At 42.1% G+C, this 22530-nt stretch overlaps 1 protein-coding gene across 4 annotated transcripts in view; it reads right to left on the bottom strand.

Moving 5' to 3' along the window:
* MYO16 (myosin XVI) overlaps window positions 1-22530 on the bottom strand; it is a 702722-nt gene that overhangs the window by 283779 nt on the left and 396413 nt on the right. For all 4 annotated transcript variants that reach the window (XM_073014491.1, XM_073014490.1, XM_007960876.3 and 1 more), the window contains exon 16: window positions 18455-18602. In XM_073014491.1, coding sequence (XP_072870592.1) covers window positions 18455-18602 — 148 coding nt within the window. The remainder of the gene's footprint in view (window positions 1-18454; window positions 18603-22530) is intronic.

Raw genomic sequence — 22530 nt, 5'->3', positions numbered from 1 at the left:
ATTTACGGGACACGTGATGGGGCGTCCGGCACTTGCCTTGTTGACCTTTCTATGCCTCTGTCCTCGGTACACACTCTCTCACCTCCAGGCTGGTCCCATCCTCTCTGTCCATCTCTCCCTGTGGTCCAGCTTCCTCTCTTTCCCAGAAGCTGCTCCCATCCCTCTCTCCTTGTTTATAAAGGAGAGAAGCCCCAGAAGGCAAGCACGTCGGCGTCTGTTGGAAGATGTGACTGTGAAACGCAGGGCAGAGCAGGAGATAGGCTGGATATGGAAGGGTAGAAGGTTCTAGAAACCTCACCCTAGTGCTTCAGGCAGAGCCATTGCTGGGCAATTCCTCACCCCTTTACTGAACTGTGTCTGGTGGAAATCAGTGTGGTGGCAAGAGATGGTGCAGCCTAGAGCGCATGCTCAGGCTCCAGGCCAGGTGCGTGTGTTGGCCCGGTGACTTCCGGCACTCCAGAGTGCAGATCTCTCTGCCTTGCATTTATTTCCTTATCCGTGGAGAGGGCAGGAAATGCCTGCCTCGTGGAACTGTCACGACGGCTCAGGTTAGTTGAATTCCTGTACAGGGCTCCACACCTCCAGGGCATGGGCAGGGACAGGGCCAGGGCCATGTCTGTCCGTCCGCTTGGCATTTTCACACACTGCAGAGCATGTGGCATGTCTCCTGCCTCGTCTCAGAGAAAACTTTGTGAAATTTCAAAAATCATGTAAAATATAAATATACTTCCATGTCAGAAAGCCTTATTTGAAAATCAATCCAGTAATCTTGGGGTGTCTTTGGGTTTTCTGGGAAGCTCTAGAAGGGTGGCTCCAACTGCACCTAATTAGTCTGCAGCAGGGGTCCTCAGCAGGACATGCGAGAATCATGGGTGGTGAGCCCAGTGCCCAGCTCATGCCCCAGGCCCATTATAGCAGAGGCATCAGGAAGTGGAAGGCATCAGAGATGTGACACTCACCAAGGGATGTTGAAAAATCACTCATTTAGAAAGATCCTTGCTGTTGGGTGGAGGAAGGCAAATAGGAGAAAAGACTCCAAATGCTGAAAATGCAACTATAATGCATTATTTACTACCACCTCACTTGGGAGAATCACTGGTGTTTGGGACTGGCACACTCATTTTCTCTAAGTGTGTTTTTTCCTGTGCTATATCTTCATCTGGGACAGTCTCTCTCTCTCTCTCTCTCTCTCTCTCTCTCTTCAGCTGTTGATAGATGCCTTCTTCTCCATTCACTTGGGAGTCATGCTATCCAAGACGTGGCTCTTGACTGAGGGCCACGTGTGTACCTTGCTGTCATGCTACACTCTGAGAGCTGCACCGTGCCAGGGGCCTTTCCCATACTAGGACTCTAGAAATTCATTTTAGTATTTATAACACTTGACAGTGCCTGTAGCCTAAACAGAACTAAGTGCAATCTGAAAATTATTTCTGTGGTATGTTTATTTTTTAAGATGTTTAACACCATCTATTCAAAAGGAGCACTGATTGTGAATTTGATCAACTTCATCAGTGTTTTCACTGTTGGTGATTTATTCTTCCAGTAAGGAAAGAGCCTTTCTTGAATTAGCCCACCACCCTTAGTGAACGCCAATGGCACTGCTCTTACTTCTCTCCAAAAACTGCTTGAGAAAACATCACTCCTATTTCTCCTTTTTCATGTTAGCCTGATGGTCTCTAGATGACAGGTTCCACTCATGCCCTCCTGTTCCTGGTGACCTTTTCATGCAGCCCTCAGCAGAGTCCTGTGTATTCGCCTCTCTCTGGCTGGCTCCTGACCCCTGCTTTTCACTTCTCCTGCATCTGAGCATGATGCCTCCTTGATTGCACCCGAGATTCTTCAGTTATATGTTGGAGACATTTCTCATATTGCAATTTAATGCCTATATGCTATGACTTAGACTTTGAACAATTTGAATTTGAGCAACTTTAGAGCAGGGACCATCTCTTATTTTTTCATCTTCAGAAAGGAGCATTGTACTTCAAATACAATAGATAATAGCTACTATTTGAATCAGAGAAAGAGTGAAGACTGCGACTCTGTGCAACAGACTCCTTGGTGTTGGTTGCCTCTGCAGCCTCTTGGATGGCTGGTCTTCTAGACACCTCCCTTTCTCTGGTCAGTACACATGTTGAAACACGTCGGTGTATTTCATTCCGGGAAGGCCTCTGTCAACACAGGATGTCTGAAAATGGAAGTCTGGAGGATGAGCCACGGAGCAGTTGGCTCTGAGTCTTTGTGGGGTCAGAACAAGGTGGCTGCAGTGGCATCCTGATGACGGTGGCAAGACTGGAAGGGAGGCTCCAAGGGCCCAGGGGACGAGGATGAATTCTGTTCTATTGTCCAAGGAAAACACTGGAAGCCTTTAATGGGGGCAGCAAGGGATCAGTGAGAGGATCAAACTTCTACGTTAGAAAGCGCACTCTGAACCACTCAGTGGGGCGTGACTTTTCATGGAGGCCGGTCAGTGCCAGGGAGTCCAACAGGAAGGAATGAAGAATTTCAGGTGGGAGATGCTGGGAGCGGAGTCCTGTACTGCGGCAGAGAGACGGAGAGACGTAGACAGGTTTGTTACATGTTCAGGAGGCAGAGCCAGAAGGACTTGCCAATGGGCTGGTGCGAGAGGAAGGAGGAGAGTCAAGAATAACATTCCAGATTTTAGCGTGAGAAGAGATGCCATTTACTGGGACAGGGAAGACTTGGTGGGGGAACCAGGTTCCTTAGGTGAGAAAGTCAAAATGTTCAATCCGAAGCTATTAAAGATTCACAGTAAAAAAATTATACCACTATTTAATTACTTGCATTTATAAATCGTATGATATGTACTCATCTCTGGCCCCATCATCAATAATTTAAGACCATCCATACTATCTCTACCAACGAGGAAGTAAAAGGGGAGGTTCAGAGAGAGCCTGCAACGTGCTCAGTAGCACAGGCACGGGCGTGGCGGAGCTCAGTTCAACTCTAGTTCATCTCTGTGACACTCTCCCCAATGGCCCCATTGTCACTCCTGAAAGCAAACACACCACAATGACTTCATTGTTTTAAAAGATAAGTTAAACATCTTAAAGGATGCCCACAGAGAGACACCAGGACTAGCAAGAGAGTGCCATCCTTTCAGAATCAAGGACGCCCAAGTCACCCCACCTTCAACTTCCCTCGGCTCTGGGTGCCTCTGGATGATGCTCAGCTAAATCCAAAAAATGACCGTGTGTACTTAATTCTGAACAACACAGTTGCAGGAAAACACATGGGCCCATGAACTCCCACCTTCTATTCCCAGAAAGACAAGTACAACCCGTTCCTATGTTGAAAATGAGTTTGTTTTAGACACCAAAATATATTTAAGAAGAGATGACACATTCAGAGCAACAAAATTCAGAAATCATGTATTTGCTGCCATGAATTAACATGAAAAGGTTAAACTGAATATGTCAGGGTGTGGCCAACAGATGTAAGCTGAACAAAACCCTGTAGCCTGCACTGATAGCAGAAGATGTGACATCAGGAGTGAGTCGCCATGCCATGCTGTGTTGCTGGGAAGACCCCCGTGGGTGTGCAGAGGCAACTCCCATGGTCTTCCTTTGTATAACAAGGAAGTGCCCTAGCTAGCTATACAGAGACTAAATAATGGGAAAAAAATGCAGCACTTATAAATCAGTAAGTGGGGAACGTCTGGGAATATGGTTCTACTGAATCTGAATCTAAACGATTCCATTCGTACTCAGGAATCATGTATTCAATTACCTGACTTGAATAATGAGAATTTCTTCCTATTGAAGTTCAAGCATCATCGACCATTCTGACAACAGGGGGTGAGGGTGGCTCTCTGGGGCACTTTATTAAGGATGATTGCTCAGCAGGTTGTACTTGCAAAGGGGAAGATACTCTGCCGATTCGAGAGGTGGGAAGCACAGTTAATGACTTTCCCATGACTCAGACAAGCAGGAGCTCAGCGCTGAGCTGTTTTGGAAGCTTCGTTTAGATTGGAGTCACAGGAAGAATGGTGTCACACAATGACATCCACATGGCTACATCACATCACTATTTCCATGGCTACAATATCTCATGACACTTTGCACATATTCTGTTGTGTCCAGCTGGGCAAATTGATGGGGCCAAGTATCCTACCCAAATGAATTTTTAATGTATACAAACATAGAGATTACTGGGCATATTTTAATGTATCTTTGGACTTTATGGCCATAAACTGATGGTGGAAGATGGCAGAAACCCTTTTCTGTCTCTAAGATTTTGTGAGGAAGATTCATGGCCCAAAGAGTTCGATAGTAAAAAGATACCAATGTCAAAATGGAAAAAGTGAACAACATGAAATGTAACGGCCTATATAACAATGCCAGTACGTCAGTTCCAAAATCAAAGCATGCACATGCTGGCTGGGAAAAAATGCTGGTCTCAGAATAATTCATGTAAAATACAAAATCTATGCATGCTTGTTGATAAGGTTTACTATGAAGTCATGGTGTGGCAGAATCACACAGACAAGCCAAAGACAGAAAAGCCAAAAGTGCTTAGCCTGAATTCTGAGAATCCTGAATCTACAAGAAAAAGGAGACACTAAGAAGCAGAGGGCGAAGAGAGGTCTGCAGGCTGAGGGCTCCAGACTTGAAGCATCCCGGCCGCACTGGGGCGGTGAAAGCAGGAAGGCGAGGGCCCCAGACCGAGGTGGGTGGTGAGGTGCTGGCCAGCGGGTCGGCCACACCAGCCTGAGCAAGGGTTCCCTCTCCTTTCTCCTTCCTCACTGTCCAGGCAGCATCCACCATGTGGGACACCCCACTGCCCTTACCAGTCTGCCTGGACAGAGCCCTCCACTGCTCCAAACAGTGCTGACTTCACCTGTTCCCTTCCTCTGAAATAACTCTCCTAGTGTCAGTGACTGCTAGCAAAAGCAGTGACTGAGTTATACTGCCTTCAGCTTATTACAAGTTGCTGTAACTGCTCCCTGCTCTCCCGTGTCCGAATTTCCCATTCCTATCTGTTTCCAACCATGTTCTGAGGTCATCCAGCATCTTGCGAGAGTGATGCCTTGGACCAGGGAACAAGATGGATACACATACAGCCCCCATGTCTTCAGGGGCTCAGGCCTCTCCTTCCCTCCTTCCTTGTGACTGGCCCTTACTCTAGGTGCTCCTGTCCTTTTGTGCATCATTGCAAATACTGCTACAAAATCTTTCACCTGTTTTTACAAATCAGGGTTTGAAAGGCAATTTTTTTTTTTTTTTTGAGATGGGAGTCTCACTCTGTTGCCCAGGCTGGAGTGCAGTGGTGCGATCTCGGCTCACTGCAAGCTCCACCTCCTGGGTTCACGCCATTCTCCTGCCTCAGCCTCCCCAGTAGCTGGGACTACAGGCACCCACCACCACGCCTGGCTAATTTTTTTGTATTTTTTTTTTAGTAGAGACGGGGTTTCACCATGTTAGCCAGGATGGTCTCGATCTCCTGACCTCGTGATCCTCCCACCTCGGCCTCCCAAAGTGCTGGGATTACAGGCGTGAGCCACTGTGCCTGGCCGAAAGGCAAACTGTTAAGTGTTTAAGAGAAGACCAGACAAAACCGTGGCTCTCATGCTCCTAGCATGTGACCAGGAGGTTCATGTAACCTCTTTTTGTGTTTGCCTTTTCATGAGTAGCAAGGGGAAGAACCTGCTTCTACACTGGGCCGTGGACACAGGGAGATGACAGACGTCAAGGTTTTGGTATAGTCTCCTTCCTAAACTCAGTGCTGAACAAATGCTGGTGACTGTCATTTTAATTACACGACTTGAAGCATTACATTCAAAGTGCTAATTCCTACTATGGCATAGAAGGTGATTTTGGATTCCTGTGCACACACATAAACACACATTTTGTTTTTATTATAGGATTCTACCTAAATATCCACAATATGTCATCAACTCCAAAACCACCCATAACTCATATGACGTATGTCTGGTTTGAACCTGATAGAATCCACCTGAAGAGCTTGACAGATGACTAGTAGCAAATCGTGCATTCCAAATCTTATTGACTTCGCCATCTCTGATTAAATAAGCACTGGATTTTAGATGTAAAGGAAGTCTTTTTTTTCTCCTCTAGCTGATACAGAAAATCAAAGCATTTTAAGCCACAAGAATGGAATGTTTTTGTGCCAGTGAAGATGTGAAAGAGGAAGTTTGACAGAAGTGTTCGATTGCTGCTTTTAAAGATATCTCTCAGCAGCATGGCTCTCTCTGTTCCTGTGCCATGAGGGACACACAGAAGCTGAGGCCGGGGCTGGCGTGTAACCAGGCTCTGGCTGCCCCCACCCAACAGGCCTCCGAGGGCTCTGCAGTCCTCTTTCCTCCTCTTTCCTCTCCTTTTGTCCATTCTCAGCCACCCTGACTTCAAAATGCTGGGTTGATTTTCATCAAAAGACCATTAGGTTTAAATCACTTAAATTCATAATTCCTCACAGCTACATGATGAATCCAAGTCCAGACGCCAGTTGATGTCCAACAAGAGAGGGTGGACACGGCTCTGGGCAGAGCTGCACAGAGGCAGAGATGTACACTAGGAGCAAGACCAGACCCCACTTATTTTAAACCCCTAACTCCAAATCATAACTGCTGCATAACAATTATTATTCCAGTTATTCTCACATGACTCCAATGGGAAGGAGCCTTCTACACTAATAGTGACGATACTAGTCAACCCTTCCCCTGCACTCCTTCCGTCACTCACAACCATACTCTGAGGCTACCTCTGGCCTACAGATGAGCAAAGGGAAGCACAAAGAGGTTGCATGATTTTCCCAAATCCCCAGCCAGGGAGATGTAGACCCTGAATTAAGTAAACTCCGTGCCTTCAACTAATAAGTCTGCTGCTTTTAGCAGTTCAAGCATAGTATCGATGAATACTCATAAATTGCAAAAGACAGTCAGTCACCCTATATTGAGGATATCATCTCTCTAAATGGCAGCAGTCATGGAAGATTCGATTTTATAGGCCTACACACCTAAAAGCTATGATTTTGCTAACAGCTATTAATGTATATCAATTGATTTTTGCAATGTCCTATATCAGTAGGACAAAGAAAAGCATTTTATCTTCAACTGTGCCACATGTATCCTATATGGCCTGCACGCTACAAAGGAAACCTCAAAGATGGGGAGTGCATATGGAACGCACTGATAAGAGAGCATTTTATGTGTCATGTATAAGAATGGTCACCAATAGTCACTGTGTCAGCAAGGGACAAGGCCAGGCTGGAGTAAATTTGGACTGGGATGTGGACTATGATCCACCTAGGTTCCTAGGAGCTCAGGCCAACTCACCCAGCAGGTCAGAAAGAGGTGGTCACTCCAGACCCAGGGGAAGGCCCAATGGACAAGGCAGCTTGGGGTTGCCTGGTACAAGTGGCGGGATGTCCTACCAGGTAGGAAGAGACTGGCAGGGAGGTTGAAAGAAAAAGAAACACTGACTACATCAGCTGAACAGTGAATACACTGGTGAGGCAGACAGGCTTGGTCCAGTGTGTGATGCTGTTTGCTACAGTCACATGGGCGGGTTTTGGAAAGAAGGAGACAGGTTCACACACACACGTGGAACTGTGCAGGTGTCCCTCTCAAATGGCAGTGGGGTCTCCAAGCAGACATTTGAGCCATGCCCTGCAACCTTCATTGGTCTATGAGGGCCACACCTCTAGTGGCCAGTGACATCACAACCATTGGCAAAGTCAAGCAAGTGTCCTCTAAAATCTGATGCTCTTTCACATCTCCAAATGGTTCATTATTTAAGATACAAAAATTAAATTTATTTTATTTATAAGGAATAAACAATGTTAAAGAGACAGAGACAGATGGCTGGGCACAGTGGCTTATGCACATAATCCCAGCACTTTGAGAGGCCAAGGTGGGCAGATCACTGGAGGTAAGGAGTTTGAGACCAGCCTGACCAACATGGTGAAACCCAGTCTCTACCAAAAACACAAAAATTAGCCCAGCTACTCGGAAGGCTGAGACTGGAGAATCGCTTGGACCTGGGAGGCGGAGGTTGCAGTGAGCTGAGATCGCACCATTGCACTCCAGTCTGGGTGACAATAGTGAAACTCTGTCTTAAAAAAAAAAAAAAGAAAGAGATGACAGGGAAAGAAAGGGAGGGAAGGAAGGAAGGAAGGAAGGAAGGAAGGAAGGAAGGAAGGAAGGAAGGAAGGAAGGAAGGAAGGAAGGAAGGAAGGAAGGAAGGAAAAGAAAAAGAAAGAGAAAGAAACAAAGAAAAAGAAAGAGAAAGAGAAAGAAACAAAGAAAAAGAAAAAGAGAGAAGGAAGGAAGGAGAGGGAGAGAGGAAGGAAGGAAGGAAGGAAGGAAGGAAGGAAGGAAGGAAGGAAGGAAAGGAGGGAGGGAGGGAGGGAAGGGGAGGGGAGGAAGGAAAGAAACAGAAAGAGACTGAGAAAAAAAGGAGTGGAGCTAGAGGCAGAGGTCTATTTTGGAAGCAAATTCAGAGCCTCCTTGTCCAGACACAGAAGCAGGTTTATTGATCATTTTAAGCAAACATTTGCCTTGTGGTCCTTCAAGGTAAGGTAAGTCCTTAACTTGGTGAGAAACATAACGACTTCCAAGTTTTCAGTCCTCAACAAGCTAGATTACACCGCTTACGGCCCCTTATCCTAAACTTATGAAGACAAACATGTTCTGAAATCCAGATTTTAAAAAGTGAAGGTAGTGTTTATATCCTTGGTAGGTCTGAAGCAGTGTCCCCAGTCAAATATTTTAATTTGGGGGGAACCCCATATGAATACTCACAGTCAGAGAAATATGTAAGAATTATAAACACAGTTACATCAATCAAGTTTAGATTTTGCTGCGAAATAAGTTCAGGTTGGGTCATGTTTTTATGAGCACATGAGTCATACATGAATGTCTGGTTTTCAGAACTTTTGGGAATTTGAAATTATAAGTAAGCAATCAAGGACATAGACCAACATGCTTTAAATTCATCATTTTATTTGCTCCTAACAACCCTGAGAACATCTTCTGACATTTAATTGCCTGACTGCAAAAGTGAGGCTGGAGTGTTTGACTCTCTCCCGACACAAGAGGGACTTTCTCTTTTATACCCTGAAAGTAAATACAATGCTTGCACATCTAGCATCAAGCAAACATCTTTACTCAGCAAAGAACTGGTGTCACCTCACTGACAACCAACTCCATCCCTAAAGGAAGTGCTGAGACAAGGAATGGAGAAGATGTCAAAGAACCAGTTAACTACAATTGCTTATGCCAAATTCACTATGGCCCAGCCATCTCTGTCACCTGGCATCATCGGCGAGACTTTATTGGATGTGACAGAAAAGCAATATTTATTAAAGATTTTTGAGTTAGGAGGTTTTATAGTTAAATTGAAATTTAAAATATGTGAATCTGACCTGAGATTAAAGGGTGAGATTGAAGAGGCACAAAGGTAAGATGCTGTGCAGCAAGGGAAGGTGGGGTACGAAGGGCCAAGCCAGGGCCATGGGACTGCATGGCAATATGTCAGCACCTGCCCTGCCTCGAGAGAAAAAGACATAATAGCTACAATGCTCGCGGCACCTCTTTTTACACACATGACTGGGAAAACAGTCTCAATCAAATAGGAAGTACAAGCGCCAGAAGCAAAACTTTGAAAAGAGCCTGAGTATCTGGAGAAAAAGTCAATTTCCGACTGTCTTCCCCAAATCGTGACTATCTGGACATTGGTGTTAGGTTTTCATGTCAAAACAGAGAGTATAAGTTTGAGTGTAATTTTTTTTTTTTTTTTTTTCCCCCAAGACCGAGTCTCACTCTTGTCGCCCAGGCTGGAGTACAGTGGTATGATCTTGGCTAACTGCAACCCCCACCTCCCAGGTTCCTGCAATTCTCTTGCCTCAGCCTCCCGAGTAGCTGGGACTACAGGCGCCTGCCTCTACATCCGACAAATCTTGTATTTTTAGTAGAGACGGGGTTTCATCATGTTGGCCAGGTTGGTCTCGAACTCTGGACCTCTGGTGATCTACCCCCCTTGGCCTCCCAAAGTGCTGCGATTACAGGCATCAGCCACAGCACCCAGCCAAGTGCAAGTTTCTAACCAACACAGCTGGCCGTCACCTCCTCAAGGACAAACAGCATTAGCAGCCAGTGGCCAGGACTGCTGGAGACAGGCCCTTCCTCTCTGCTGGGAGATGGGCCACTGGGCACCATCTCCGGCCTCCTGCCTTGCCTGACCTTGAGTAGGCTGCTACTTAACCTCTAGGACTCAGTGTCCTCATTCATCAAACAGGGACAATATTAGTAACAGTCTCATAGAGTTATTAGAAGAATTAAGTGAGAATTAATTACTGAGTATGGTGTCTGACACTCAAAATTTTATTTAGTGAAGGTAGTTTCTTGCTGAATTTTATATGCATGGGCAGTTGTGTGTGCATGTTTATTTATGTGTTTATCATGTGAAGACACCCTCTTAATGAAGGCATATTTAATATATTTATAATTGGCTTAATGATGGTCTATTTTCATAATAAAAATCATAATGATGCTGCTATCGTCAAAAATATGAAAAAGAAAGGAGAAGGGTTAAGATGCTGATTTGAGCAAATAGTTCTCTTCCTGAAGTAGAGGCAGTTAAATTTATCTGTGATGCAAATTCCTTTACTATATGGAATCATTTGAAAACTGTTCATACAAATAATTGAGAATTGAACAGATTGAAGTTCAAACATCAACTCTGCCCCATGCTGGTTAGTTAACCAAGCAACCATAGCTCTCAGTCACTTCATCTGCAACATGGGAAAATCAATTATAATCTTCCACAGTTATCATGAGCAGACAAAAAGGAAATCTATGAGAAGTGCTCAATGACAGCTGTTACTAGCTTCAGAAGTATCACAAGGGTGACAACAAAACCAACAACAGCAGCCAAAACAATGTGTCATCATATAATACATTTAACCATTTAAAAGTAATGTAGAAGTCTGAATTTTTGACGTATATTCAGACAACAAACATAGGGCCTCTGGCCAAAATTCTCTTATGGTAGCTATTTAATGACATTGTGGATTAGGCCAATCATACTGCTGTCTTAACTTCATACAATATTTTTTGAAAAAATCTATACAAATAAAAGTCAAGTGGAAATGCATTGTAATATTCATCTATAGGCTTCACGCAATAGACCTTCATGCAATAGATGGTCCTGTATGAGTAGCTGGAAATCAAGGTGATAAGTTCGGCCAGAGTTACCAGTGGAGAGTGCTCAATGACTGGTACCCAGACTCACTGACAATTGTACTCTGACCTTCACCTGCTGGGCTGGCAGTCTTTCAGGTAGCTGGAGCACCATGCAGGGGAAAACATAGGGCCTCATGTTGCTCTTTGTTGATTAATGCTCAGCTCTCCCTTCCCCTTCCTTCTGTTAAATAGCTCCCATCCCTACGCAGGAGCCAAATGTACTTCTTCCTTCTGTCCTTAACTTAGGAGCCCACGATGGGCCTAAGACCTAGGCTGAGCCACCAAGATGGCCTTTTGACAGAGAGACAAGTTGCTCCTAAGTTAGGGGAGCCTTGGGCAGCACGTAGTCACATTCTCTTCTGCGTTAGAAAACACATACAAAGTAAAACTGATGTTTGTGTCTGTGCACGCATGCATGCGTGTGCCATGTGCATAAGTGTGGCAGAGAGAGAGAAGCCACATTTGAGTTCCTGCATCTTGCGTCCCTGTGGTAAACATAACTTCTGCTCTCTTCAGCTATGCCATCATTTCAACACTCCCCCTTTTTCTTTTTCTTTTTTCTTTAAATGTGTTAGAGCTGGGAATCTAACACCACCAATCAAAAAGTTCTGATGAACAGAAACTTGAAACCAAGCATACCTTAGTTTGAAATCTACCCCTGTCATTCACCAAATATTCCAGCTAAATATCCTTGAACAAGTGATACATCTGGCTTCTGATTTATTTTATATAACATCAAGAACAGAAGGTAGGATGGAAGCCACTGATCCAATTCCTCTCATTCTCATTTCATAGTGAAACGTCCTTGCTAACTTACATAGGTAGTCTAACCACTCATATAATGGCTACACTGTCCACCCAGGGTAACAAAAGTTCTGTTAGTTCTAAAACATTTATGATCTTCTAGGTTAAAATAAAGACCTAGCGTAGTTTGTTTTTATAGTCATCAGAGATGGCAATCCCTAGAAAGGCATAAGTTAGTTTTGCTTATGCAATTCAAAATAAAAACAGACATGCAGACTTTGACTTTGTGCTTTCTCTTTCGTTTCCTTTAAAATCTCAGTGACACAAGGAGATAAAGACAGTGATTGTCATCTTGTGGGCAGCATTGTTGTGGAGACAACTTAGGGTTAAAGTCAGCAGGGCCTGGATTCAGATCTTGACTGCTGGGTGACATCTCACTATACAATACAGACACAGCCTTGCACCCTCTGCTTAGCTGTGGATGAAGATTCAGTGAGTGAACAGAGACAAACACTTCAGAGAGCGCCTGGCACGTGGGAAGTACCCCATGAACTGCGCTGATCATGACTGTGACTGTGACTGTCACTTAGGTTATTAATAATGGAGTCTGCGAGAATCTGATGAAAGCGCCTCCTGTCTTGAACTTTTGTCTTGGGAGCACCTTCAAGCTACTTACTAAGTAAATAGCTTATTATATCACAAAATTATGAAGACTCACCTCCACATAGTACTTAAGTTTTCCCTTACCTCTTTTTAAACATTATGTGACACTCTCAGATTAGGTTCACTGTTCATAATAAGCCCTTAGCAGAAACCAAACCTTCACGGGAGCTGCTTGCCGTGACTTCCCCGTGACAGGTACAGCTCCCAGCAGGATCACAAGTTCAAGCTCGCGGTGACTCAGCTTTTCCTTTCATGGCCACACGGGCTAGAAGCAGGTCACACGCTCTGAATCAAACACTGCTTGCTTTCAACTTAGCATTCAAAATCTGACCTTTACTGACGAATGTTATCCTGCAGCACCACAATCATTTCCACCATTCATCAATACAAAAGGAGATTTGGAATAACGTTTTGGATTTAGGAACCTAGCTTTTCTGGGACTAAACCCATCTAAGCTGTTGAAAGTGTGCTGAAGATAAACAATGAATGACTATTTCTGGCTTTCATTAAATCTCAATTCCCCAAAACAGAAATTACATTCGTTCCCCAAATGTAATGTTTGTATGATACGCAAAGGGTAAGAAAAATTGAAATAGTCCTTGTAAAACAAACAGCTGGAGGTGAGGGGGTTAGGGGGAAGCAGTCAATATAGGAAGAACCATAAGCGAAAAAGAAACTTTTGGTGACAAGCATTTGTGTTTGTGTTTCTTCATTTTTCTATTTTTATTTTAATTTCTTGGTTTGGATTTTGTTTTGTTTTGTTTTTCTCGTCTGACTTTATGGAGAGCTCGCCATCTTGTGGAATTCCAGATCCACGCAGTCTTACTGCCACAGCTCAAAATATGGAAACCTACAGAGTTTTTTTCTTGTTGTTTTAATAATCTGTGGAGGAAGATGCTTATGCAAAGTGTTATAAATACTGTTTTCATGCAGCTAAGCCTTAGGAGGTGATGTCTATATCTGTATCACTTATATTCTAAAGTTAGGCACACGTCCTATCTGCTGTTTCTAGATATCATTCCTATCTTACAAACAAGAAAGTAGTTTTACATTCATTTTAATGCTGAAATAAACCTCCATAAATTTTCATGTGATACTTTCAACATTTTTAGTTCTAAAAACAGAGTCAAAGCTAAAGAGCACTTTTGTAGCTTTAATGATAAAAGCGAATTACAGGCCGGGCACAGTGGTTCATGCCTGTGATCCCAGCCCTTTGGGAGGCTGAGGCGGGTGGATCACTTGAGGTCAGGAGTTCGAGACCAGCCTGGCCAACATGGTGAAACCCCATCTCTACTAAAAATACAAAAATTAGCCAGAGGTTCTGGCATGTATCTGTAATCCGAGCTATTCAGTAGGCTGAGACAGGAGAATCGCTTGAGCCAGGGAGGCGGAGGTTGCAGTGAGCCGAGATAGCGCCACTGTACTCCAGCCTGGGTGACAGAGCAAGACTCCATCTCACAAAAAAAAATAAATAAATAAATAAATAAATAAATTACAGCAATGTTTTCTTCTCTCTGGAGGTCTAATCACATAAGATGATAAGTATTGAACATGCCTTTAGCTCACAGTTACATATGCATGTATATTTTATTTTGATTCATGTTATCTAGTGAGTTGTTCTAAACAAAGAAGAGAGAATGAATCTGAAAGAAGGCAGCTTGTAATTTCTGTCGTGTTTGCTTTAGGACTTAGTGTACTTCATCCAAATTCCACTAAAAGCTGCACTGTGGAATGAGTGAATCAGCAAAGAGATGCTGTGTTCATGTGATCACATGTAAGCTGGTGTATTCTACATAATAGGAATAGCAATATTATTTTGAAAAAAATCAGACAAGTAGATATGACAATAATAATGCCATTCTTAATAATAGTAGATATACTACACATAATATAGCGTATATAATACATATATTAACAACAGTAGATATACTATTAACAATAGTAGATATAATTATCTACTTAATAATAGTAGATACACTGCATATATGTAGAATCAGGCAGCCCTCAGAATCACAGCAGATTCAGAGAGACTCCAGGGACACCTCGTGGTCAGAACAAATTTATAGACAAAACAAGGGAAGTGCCGTAAAGAAATCGGCAGGGAGGTATAGAAACAGCTGGATTGGTTACAGGTTGGTGTTCGCTTTATTTGAACAACTGAACACTCAGCGGTGTATCAGTGGTTGAAGTGTGGTCTCTGGGATTGGCCAAGACTCAGCTATTGCTACAGGCACATACGCCTAAGTTGGGTTTTCAATCTTGGCTGCCTATTAAGCTAGGTTATAGTTCATCCCCAAGGACTCAAATATAGGAGCATGGAGTCCTCCTCCGGCCATATTTCCTTTGCTTTAACATATGGTAGTAAGCATTTTATGAATAGCAATATCATCTACCTATGAGTACCAATTTTAAGGAAGGGATTCAGAAGGATTATCAGTTTGTGAAAGGTTAGAAAGCTCGCAAATTCAGGTTTCTATTTCTAATTTTGAGCAAGCCAAACGGTTTCCAAAAATAAGGAACTTAATACTCATAATTACTAAACAAAGATTCGATACCAACCCAAATTTAAACATTAATCAAATATGAACTCCTCAAACCTAACCAACATTGTAAAAGTGAGAAGATTCACCAACATTATAAATGTGAGAAGACCTGCATAATATAATCCACAAAAATACTGCGACACATACTATAACTTGAAAAACAGGATCTGGAGGGTGGTGGGTGGTGAATATTTTCATAGAAAATGTTGTTTTGCACACATTAGATATTTATGATACATTTTAATAAAATAACTGCTTTGTTCAAGAGAATTGAATTATTCATGATCTTCCTAAGTTCTTTTCTGTTGGAACTCCTCATAAAGTCACCCCTGACTGTTTGACTTTCTAAATAGCCTAAGCGACTCCAAACTCTTTTTCTGCAAAGAGAAATGGATGTCAGAATTGAAGCTCAACACAGAAATCCTTGTTTTCTCCCACACACTCACACACTTCAAATGACTCATCCAAACCACAGATCAAGAAGTTCAATTGTTTATTTAAATTATAGATTAGATTATTCCTTTTTCTTCGTCAGTGGCCATCCGTCTGCAGTGCCAAGCACATACCCACGTGCACTCACATGCACACACACAGACACACACAGAGACACAGATGCACCCTAAGCTACGTATCTGCTTGAGGCTTTGAGTTTTTGCTCGTTAGAAGGATTGGGAGCAGAGAAACCCAAAACTCTTCTCTTCCTCACAGGCTATCTCTCAACCTGCAATCGCTAGAATCCAGTTAGTTGCTACCCCCCAGGGTCAGTATGTTCCATTAGCGATGTTCAAGGTAGAAAAACACAAAGTTAATCTCAGGGGATGGGTTTTGTCCATACTGCTGTTGCATAAAAGGGATTCACTTGAGTACAGCTTCTTCATGTCTCTGGCTTTGATTTCCTCCTTCACAATATGAAGGGATTTGATTTAAAATATTTCCAATGTCCTGGGAGCTTGGAAGTTTTATATTTCTGTTACTTTTGCCTGGGTTACCATACTTTAACATTAGCCCTTTCTTCTAAATTTCTGTTGCATTTTGGGAACAGAAAACCCTAAAATAGTCTTTCTTCGTAAATAAAACACAATTTTGATAAGGCCTTTTACACTTCTTAACCACTTTCCACCTATACAACGCGACAAACCATATCCATAGCCTTGGATGTCTTCACTGAAATTTAATGACAGTAGTTAGTAATGTGACAGTCAATTAGGCCAATTCAGCCTCTTCCCCTGAGTGCACCTGCACCATCACTCAGCCCTCACAGCAGTGGCAGGACAGAGGTTGTCTTATAATTTCTCCAAGCAGTTCCAGGTATTCAGTCTCACACTGGCTCCATCACGCTGCAAAGTCCCTCCTCTCTCCAGCGCCCTCCTGACACTACTGCATCTCCACCTTCCCGTCTCAAAACAGCAGGACTGGTTCTCGGGCCACTCTTCTCCTCCCCAGCACCCTGGTTCCCTCCTAGCCTTGTCACGATGTCAACGGCACAATGACACCATGTGTTGCTCAGGCCACGGTCACAGGAATCATTCTTGATCTCTTTACCTTACATCCCTCGCTCAGTGCGTCCATCCATCCCGACCTTCCTACCTTCAGAGCGTCACCCATGTTTCCCCATTCCTCATCGCCTGCACCACCACTACCATCAGTGCCATCACCATCTTCCCACTACCATACCAGGAATTTAGCTCTCTGCTTCCAGCTGGGAATACCACAGGGACATCTCCACAGATGCAAGTCACCTTCAAAGTGAAAACCAATTCCCTTGCATACTCAAAACCCCCAATCACTTCCAGACAACTCTGAAGGAAATCTAAATTTCTGACCATGGCTGTTCTTTTCATGTTGTCTCTATTATCCTCCCTCTTTCCCATACAACTCTAATCTCAGCTCCTGGCCTTCACGTTGTCCCTCAAACATTGAGTATGTTTCCTCAGGCCCCTTGTCCACTTCCATCTCCCTTGGACACCACTTCAGATCTGTGAATGGCCTTCTCTGGTGTCTCTACCACAGGTACCACCTGGTGGGAGGCTCTTGATTAACCTGTCTAAAAGCAGGACACCCACTCGCTCTTCTGTTCCCCAACCCTGATTTATTTTTCATCATATCACCTCGACTATTACCAACCTGTTTATTAATGTCTCCCCAACCAGAATATAATGGCTTCAGATGGAGATACAGCACAGCAGAGCAGAGAGAACTAGAGATATATTTTTTTTTTGCAGGCTTAAAGCAGCCTACGTGTGTACTCAAGAGGGGGGCTTGTTGGGGAAGCCCCCCGCCCTTTGTTCTCTCAATAATCACTTGGCCTTAACCACTGTCTTGACTACATGCAGGTAAGTGAAGCAACCCTTCTGTGTGTGTGTGTGGGGGGGGGGGTGTGTTTGTGTGTATGTTTTCTCCTATAGCATCCTTTATTTTTGTCACAAAAGTTCTCCTAAAATTGTGTAAACTCACACCATTCCTCTAGATCTAACAATAAACACCCAATAAGCCATAAATCAGGTATCAGCAGGTATCTGAAGTCAATCCACATGTCCCTCAGAGTCTAGTTCCCACATCCCCTGCCACTGAATTGAGTTTGGATCAGAATCCAATTCTCTCTTGCGCTCTTCTCCCACCAACTTCTCTTCTGAACAGGGTTCATTCCCCATATTGTTTCTTGTTCTCATCCTAATGCAAATCTGGACCAATCCCTGTGGCGGAGACATACTAAACCAGCCAGTTAGCAGAAGTGCAAACATTGAGAAAACATTTTTCACTCACTGTCGATACGGCCGGTCACTCCCATCGTTCTCGTATGACCAAGGCATCCTAATTTTAACACAAGTGCTTTCTGCCTCCAGTAAAGGAAATCAGCCCCTCAGGTTATGTGTGCTGTGCATCTTAATCCATGATAAACCTTCATTCACCAATGAATAATCATACTTACTCAAATAATATTGCCCATTATCTCAAAACAGGGCCATGAATTAGGAATGCAGAACTAATGTTATAGCCAAAATACTCAAAAGGAGTACAGGAGTTTATATATGCATAAGCTTTTTTCTGATATGAAAACTAGTAAAATATAAATATAACTCTGTTCACACACATACAACTTCACCCAAACATTCAACAAACAGTTGGAACCTTGTTATGTGGATGGTTTCAACTTAACAGTATCCAACAGTTATCTTTTACTCACCGTTTTGTCTCTGAAAAGTAAGAAGATAATTTAAGACTACCAAATTACAATCACAATTTGAAGGCATAGCTTTTAGACACAAAATACTTAGTCACTCACCGGTGTGCACATAAATTATTAAGATGAAGTCCATATTTTTCTTCAGCAGATAACCCATCCATCAACAAGTAGAAAATGAGAAAATTGCTCTGGCCAAGAGGTTGTGAAACAAGTCTGGATTTCTCTAGCAAATATGTATAAATTCTGGCTGGTTGGGAAAAGAAAAGTAATTCTGTTAAATGGCAGAGTATTCATTTCATTTCCATAAATTAACACATATTAACTAATTACAAGAGATACAAGGACTGTTGACTTTTCCCTTTCCCATCTATTTACATTTTATTTTATTGTCATTTTGCAATAGCTAGGACTTTCAATATGATGCTGAAAAGACACGGTTTAAGGGGACATCCTTCCTCGTCCCATATCCAACGAAGAACTTGGTGCACAAATATAATCTGGAACAAGATTTGCTCTTGCCTGTAACAAAGGCTTTGAAATAAGCTTTGGAATTTTCCTCATTAATATCTCACTGTTTGAGAGTCCCGGCCATGTTGGTAGGGTGGATATTAACATACACTGTTCAAAAAGTGCTCCACTAAAGGCACTGACAAGCATTCCCCGCAACTAAATCAGAATTATATGTGGCCATACTACGAAGGCCCAGGGAGATAGACCATGGTCCCTCACTGCCAGAAACACCAGAAGAAACCCACTGCAGCAAAGGAAAATGCAATTTGAATTCACACAGATAGAGTTTAATATACAGAATGTATTTGAGGATGAGGTAGATGAGGTGTCTATAAAGTAACACAGGTCCAATGTGAACACTATGTAGTCATCTTCTCCTTTTATTCTGACCACACGCGTGCAGTAATAGGACTACTATCTAATGTTTATTTAGTCCTGTTTTCAAACCTTTACAAAATAAAATAAAAGATAACCCAATTCATAAATATAAGGTGTTGAAATTTATTTGATAGTAGTTGATTAACAAGGCCAAAAAGATGCAATATGGTAATCACAGCCTCAGTTTTGCTTTACATATGAAGATCGGCAATTCAGAAGCTAGCATTGGTCAAAATTATGACTGTATGTTTGGCATGCTGCAAATTTCATTGTTTCTGGAGCATTAAAAATTAATATAGGTTTATTTTATCATTATGAATAATCAGATTATGTATTTTAATTTAATTTATTTACTTTTTGATTCATAGTCTCACTCTATTGCCCAGTCTGGAGTGCAATGGCATGATCGCGGCTCACTGTAACCTCTGTCTCTCTGGTTCAAGTGATTCTCCTGTCTCAGCCTCCTGAGTAGGTGGGACCACAGGTGTGTGTCACCACACCGGCTAATTTTTGTATTTTTAGTAGAGATGGAGTTTTGCCGTATTGGCCAGGCTAGTCTTGAACTCCTGACCTCAAATGATCTGCCCACCTCAGCCTCCCAAAGTGCCAGGATTACAGGGGTGAGCCACCACGCCAGACCTGTATTTCAATTTTAAATGCAAATGTGAATTATCAGTTTTCCTCTTTGAAGTAAGAATCCAATATCGATATTATTTGGGTGAGGGGTGTTAAAGAATGGCAGTTCTTAGAAAGGCAAATGGTTATAATTATCTCATACATTTGAACTTTTAAAAAATCTCATGTAATGAATTTGCTAAGCATTATTCTAAAGTCCAGCCACTAAAAGCAAAAATGTGGTGTCTCCCAATTTAATTGTATATAGCAAATCTGTTCTAACAACTAGAACCACTATTTACAGTGCCTTCCAATGCATTTAGTAAGTGGTCAATTTAGCTAATCAGAATGATTATCAGAGTTTTTTAAATTTCAAAATTAATATCCCTTAGTAAGATAAGTTGTCTAAAGAGACAAGTTTGGGAAAAGTCACCAGAAGTGCATAAAGAAAAGGCCTTTCAAAATATCCCTTTCATCGGTGACAGTAAAGCCCCAAGGTGATGGTAAAATTAGAATGGGGGTGGTATCAAGTCCTGAACTAGCAATAAACCTCAATGGATGAACATGTGTGCTTGAATGTGTGTGCACAGGTCTCCATGAGAATCAATTAGGTGGCAATTTCAAGTTGAGTTTTAAATACTTTTTTTCTTTTTTTCTTCCTTAAATTCTTCGCTGGAAACATTTTCTATTTAATATTAATAATATTCATCTTGAATTAATTTACTACTCAAGAGGATATTCTTTAAAAACCTAAAAACATTTTAAATAAAATTATCTTCCTTTTGTTCCTAACCTTTAGGCATGAAATACCAGATGAGAAGGGAGAATGAAACAGTCATCTTGCTACCATTCTTGGAGAAATGGTTGGCTAACCCCCACCTATCCCAGCCAATATGCAAACTCTGCTTGAAGCAGTATTCAAAACTAATCAAATTCCACATCATGGAGTCACTTTAATATCTTTCATCTAAATTCAAAAACAGTGTAATTATTAATCAACCTGGTTAGCTCATCTCCAGCAGTGAATAAAATTGCTGTGGATTAGCAGAATTCTGATCAGCAGGGTTTCAAAATAGGTATACATCTTGAGTGAGCTTTTAGATGGAAGCAAACACAAGACAGCCCAAAATTCAAATTGCCATGAAACTCTAATATTCCTTCAAATGGAGAAATGCAGACTTTTTGTTGTGTCTGAAATTAAACGGTAAAAATGGAAGGAGTATGATAGGCTTCTAAGTTAAACAGGTTTCAGGACACATTCATGTAAGTGTTCATACATAGAAAGAAACATTCTACTAACAGTTCTTGACTTCTCAAGACTTCTATGTTTTAAAAGCTCTTTTATGTACGAAATACTTTTGACTAGAAACATACTTGTAATTCTCTACAAGTGTCCACATATTCATATATGTATTCAAAAAGTTTTGGTGCTGAAAAAACATATGTTTGCAGATTATATGTAACATGAAATGCAATAAAGTATTTCATAGGGCTATACAGCTTTTGTTCATTATGAAAAAAAGTGGGGAAAATAAATTTCCCTTTCTTTCAAGAAAGAAAAATTCCTGCCTTTGCTCTTCCCATTGACTTCCAGAAACTTCCAACACCCAATCTCACTCTGTCACAGCCATCTAGTTATGGGTACATGACCACTTAGGGCCTGTTCCCAGAAAGTACTGTCATGCCTTCAATTAGCAACCACCAAAAACATATTATCAATTAATTAGGATAGCCAAATATTTTCCCTTTCACACCTATGCATTTCTTTCCATCTCATTATTCATGGTCAGGGTGGTCATCACTCTGGTGGTGTAACCTAAGTGAAAGTGCTTCCCACAGGAGTCAAATGGACGGATCCTACTCTGGAGTCTGACGCTGCCAATCCCCGCATCCCTCTGGGCTTCGTTTTTCCTATCTGTAATAGGAAGAAGAAAAGACGCGAAGGTTCCAAGATTCCTCTGGACTCCAAGAGGAAGGCGCTACCACTTAAAGCACCTACTGTGTGCCACATACTATTCTAGTGCCCTTCTAACATTGCCTCATTTAAAATTCTGTTGCAGGCCTTTTCACATTGAAGCCCAACTGTCTTGTCTCCTAAGCCCAGGCTGTTTGCAATAAAGGATGCTGCTCTTCAGATAAGATCAACTAAAGCACTTCGAAACTTTTAAAAGAATGTCCTGCTAAGTATGTAATTCTAAGACTAATTGATGATGGTAGCAAAGATGACTATTCATCTGGTATTATGCCTCTACTTTATTTAACATCAGGATTTGGAAGAAACACAAAGCAAAGGCCTTAATATATTTTCCATTTCATTTGCAGTAACTTTAACGTTTAAATTTCTTAAATAGAACACATAGCCTGGCTATATTTACTGGAAGATATTTTCTAACATTAGTAAATTTCAATTTCAACTTAAATACACTTGGATATTTCAGGGCACAAACATCAAAATCCAAGTATTCTTGACATTCCTCAGGGGAACTCTGGACCTCCCTCCCTTTTGAGTTCCTCCCACTTACTTCTGGGAAAGGGATAATCTAAGATTTGAAACAAAAGTGAAAGAAAAAGAAAACAGTGAGTGATTTAAAGAGCAATGTTAACATATTGAATATTCATGGAAACTCTAGGAGTTTCGGGTGATAGTTATCCCCTTTGGACAGAAGAAGTAA

The sequence above is a fragment of the Chlorocebus sabaeus genome, chromosome 3 (genome assembly GCF_047675955.1).
Source record: "Chlorocebus sabaeus isolate Y175 chromosome 3, mChlSab1.0.hap1, whole genome shotgun sequence".
Taxonomy (NCBI): Eukaryota; Metazoa; Chordata; class Mammalia; order Primates; family Cercopithecidae; genus Chlorocebus; species Chlorocebus sabaeus.
Note: the sequence above shows the minus strand (reverse complement) of the source record. Positions and strands in the feature narration are given on the sequence as shown.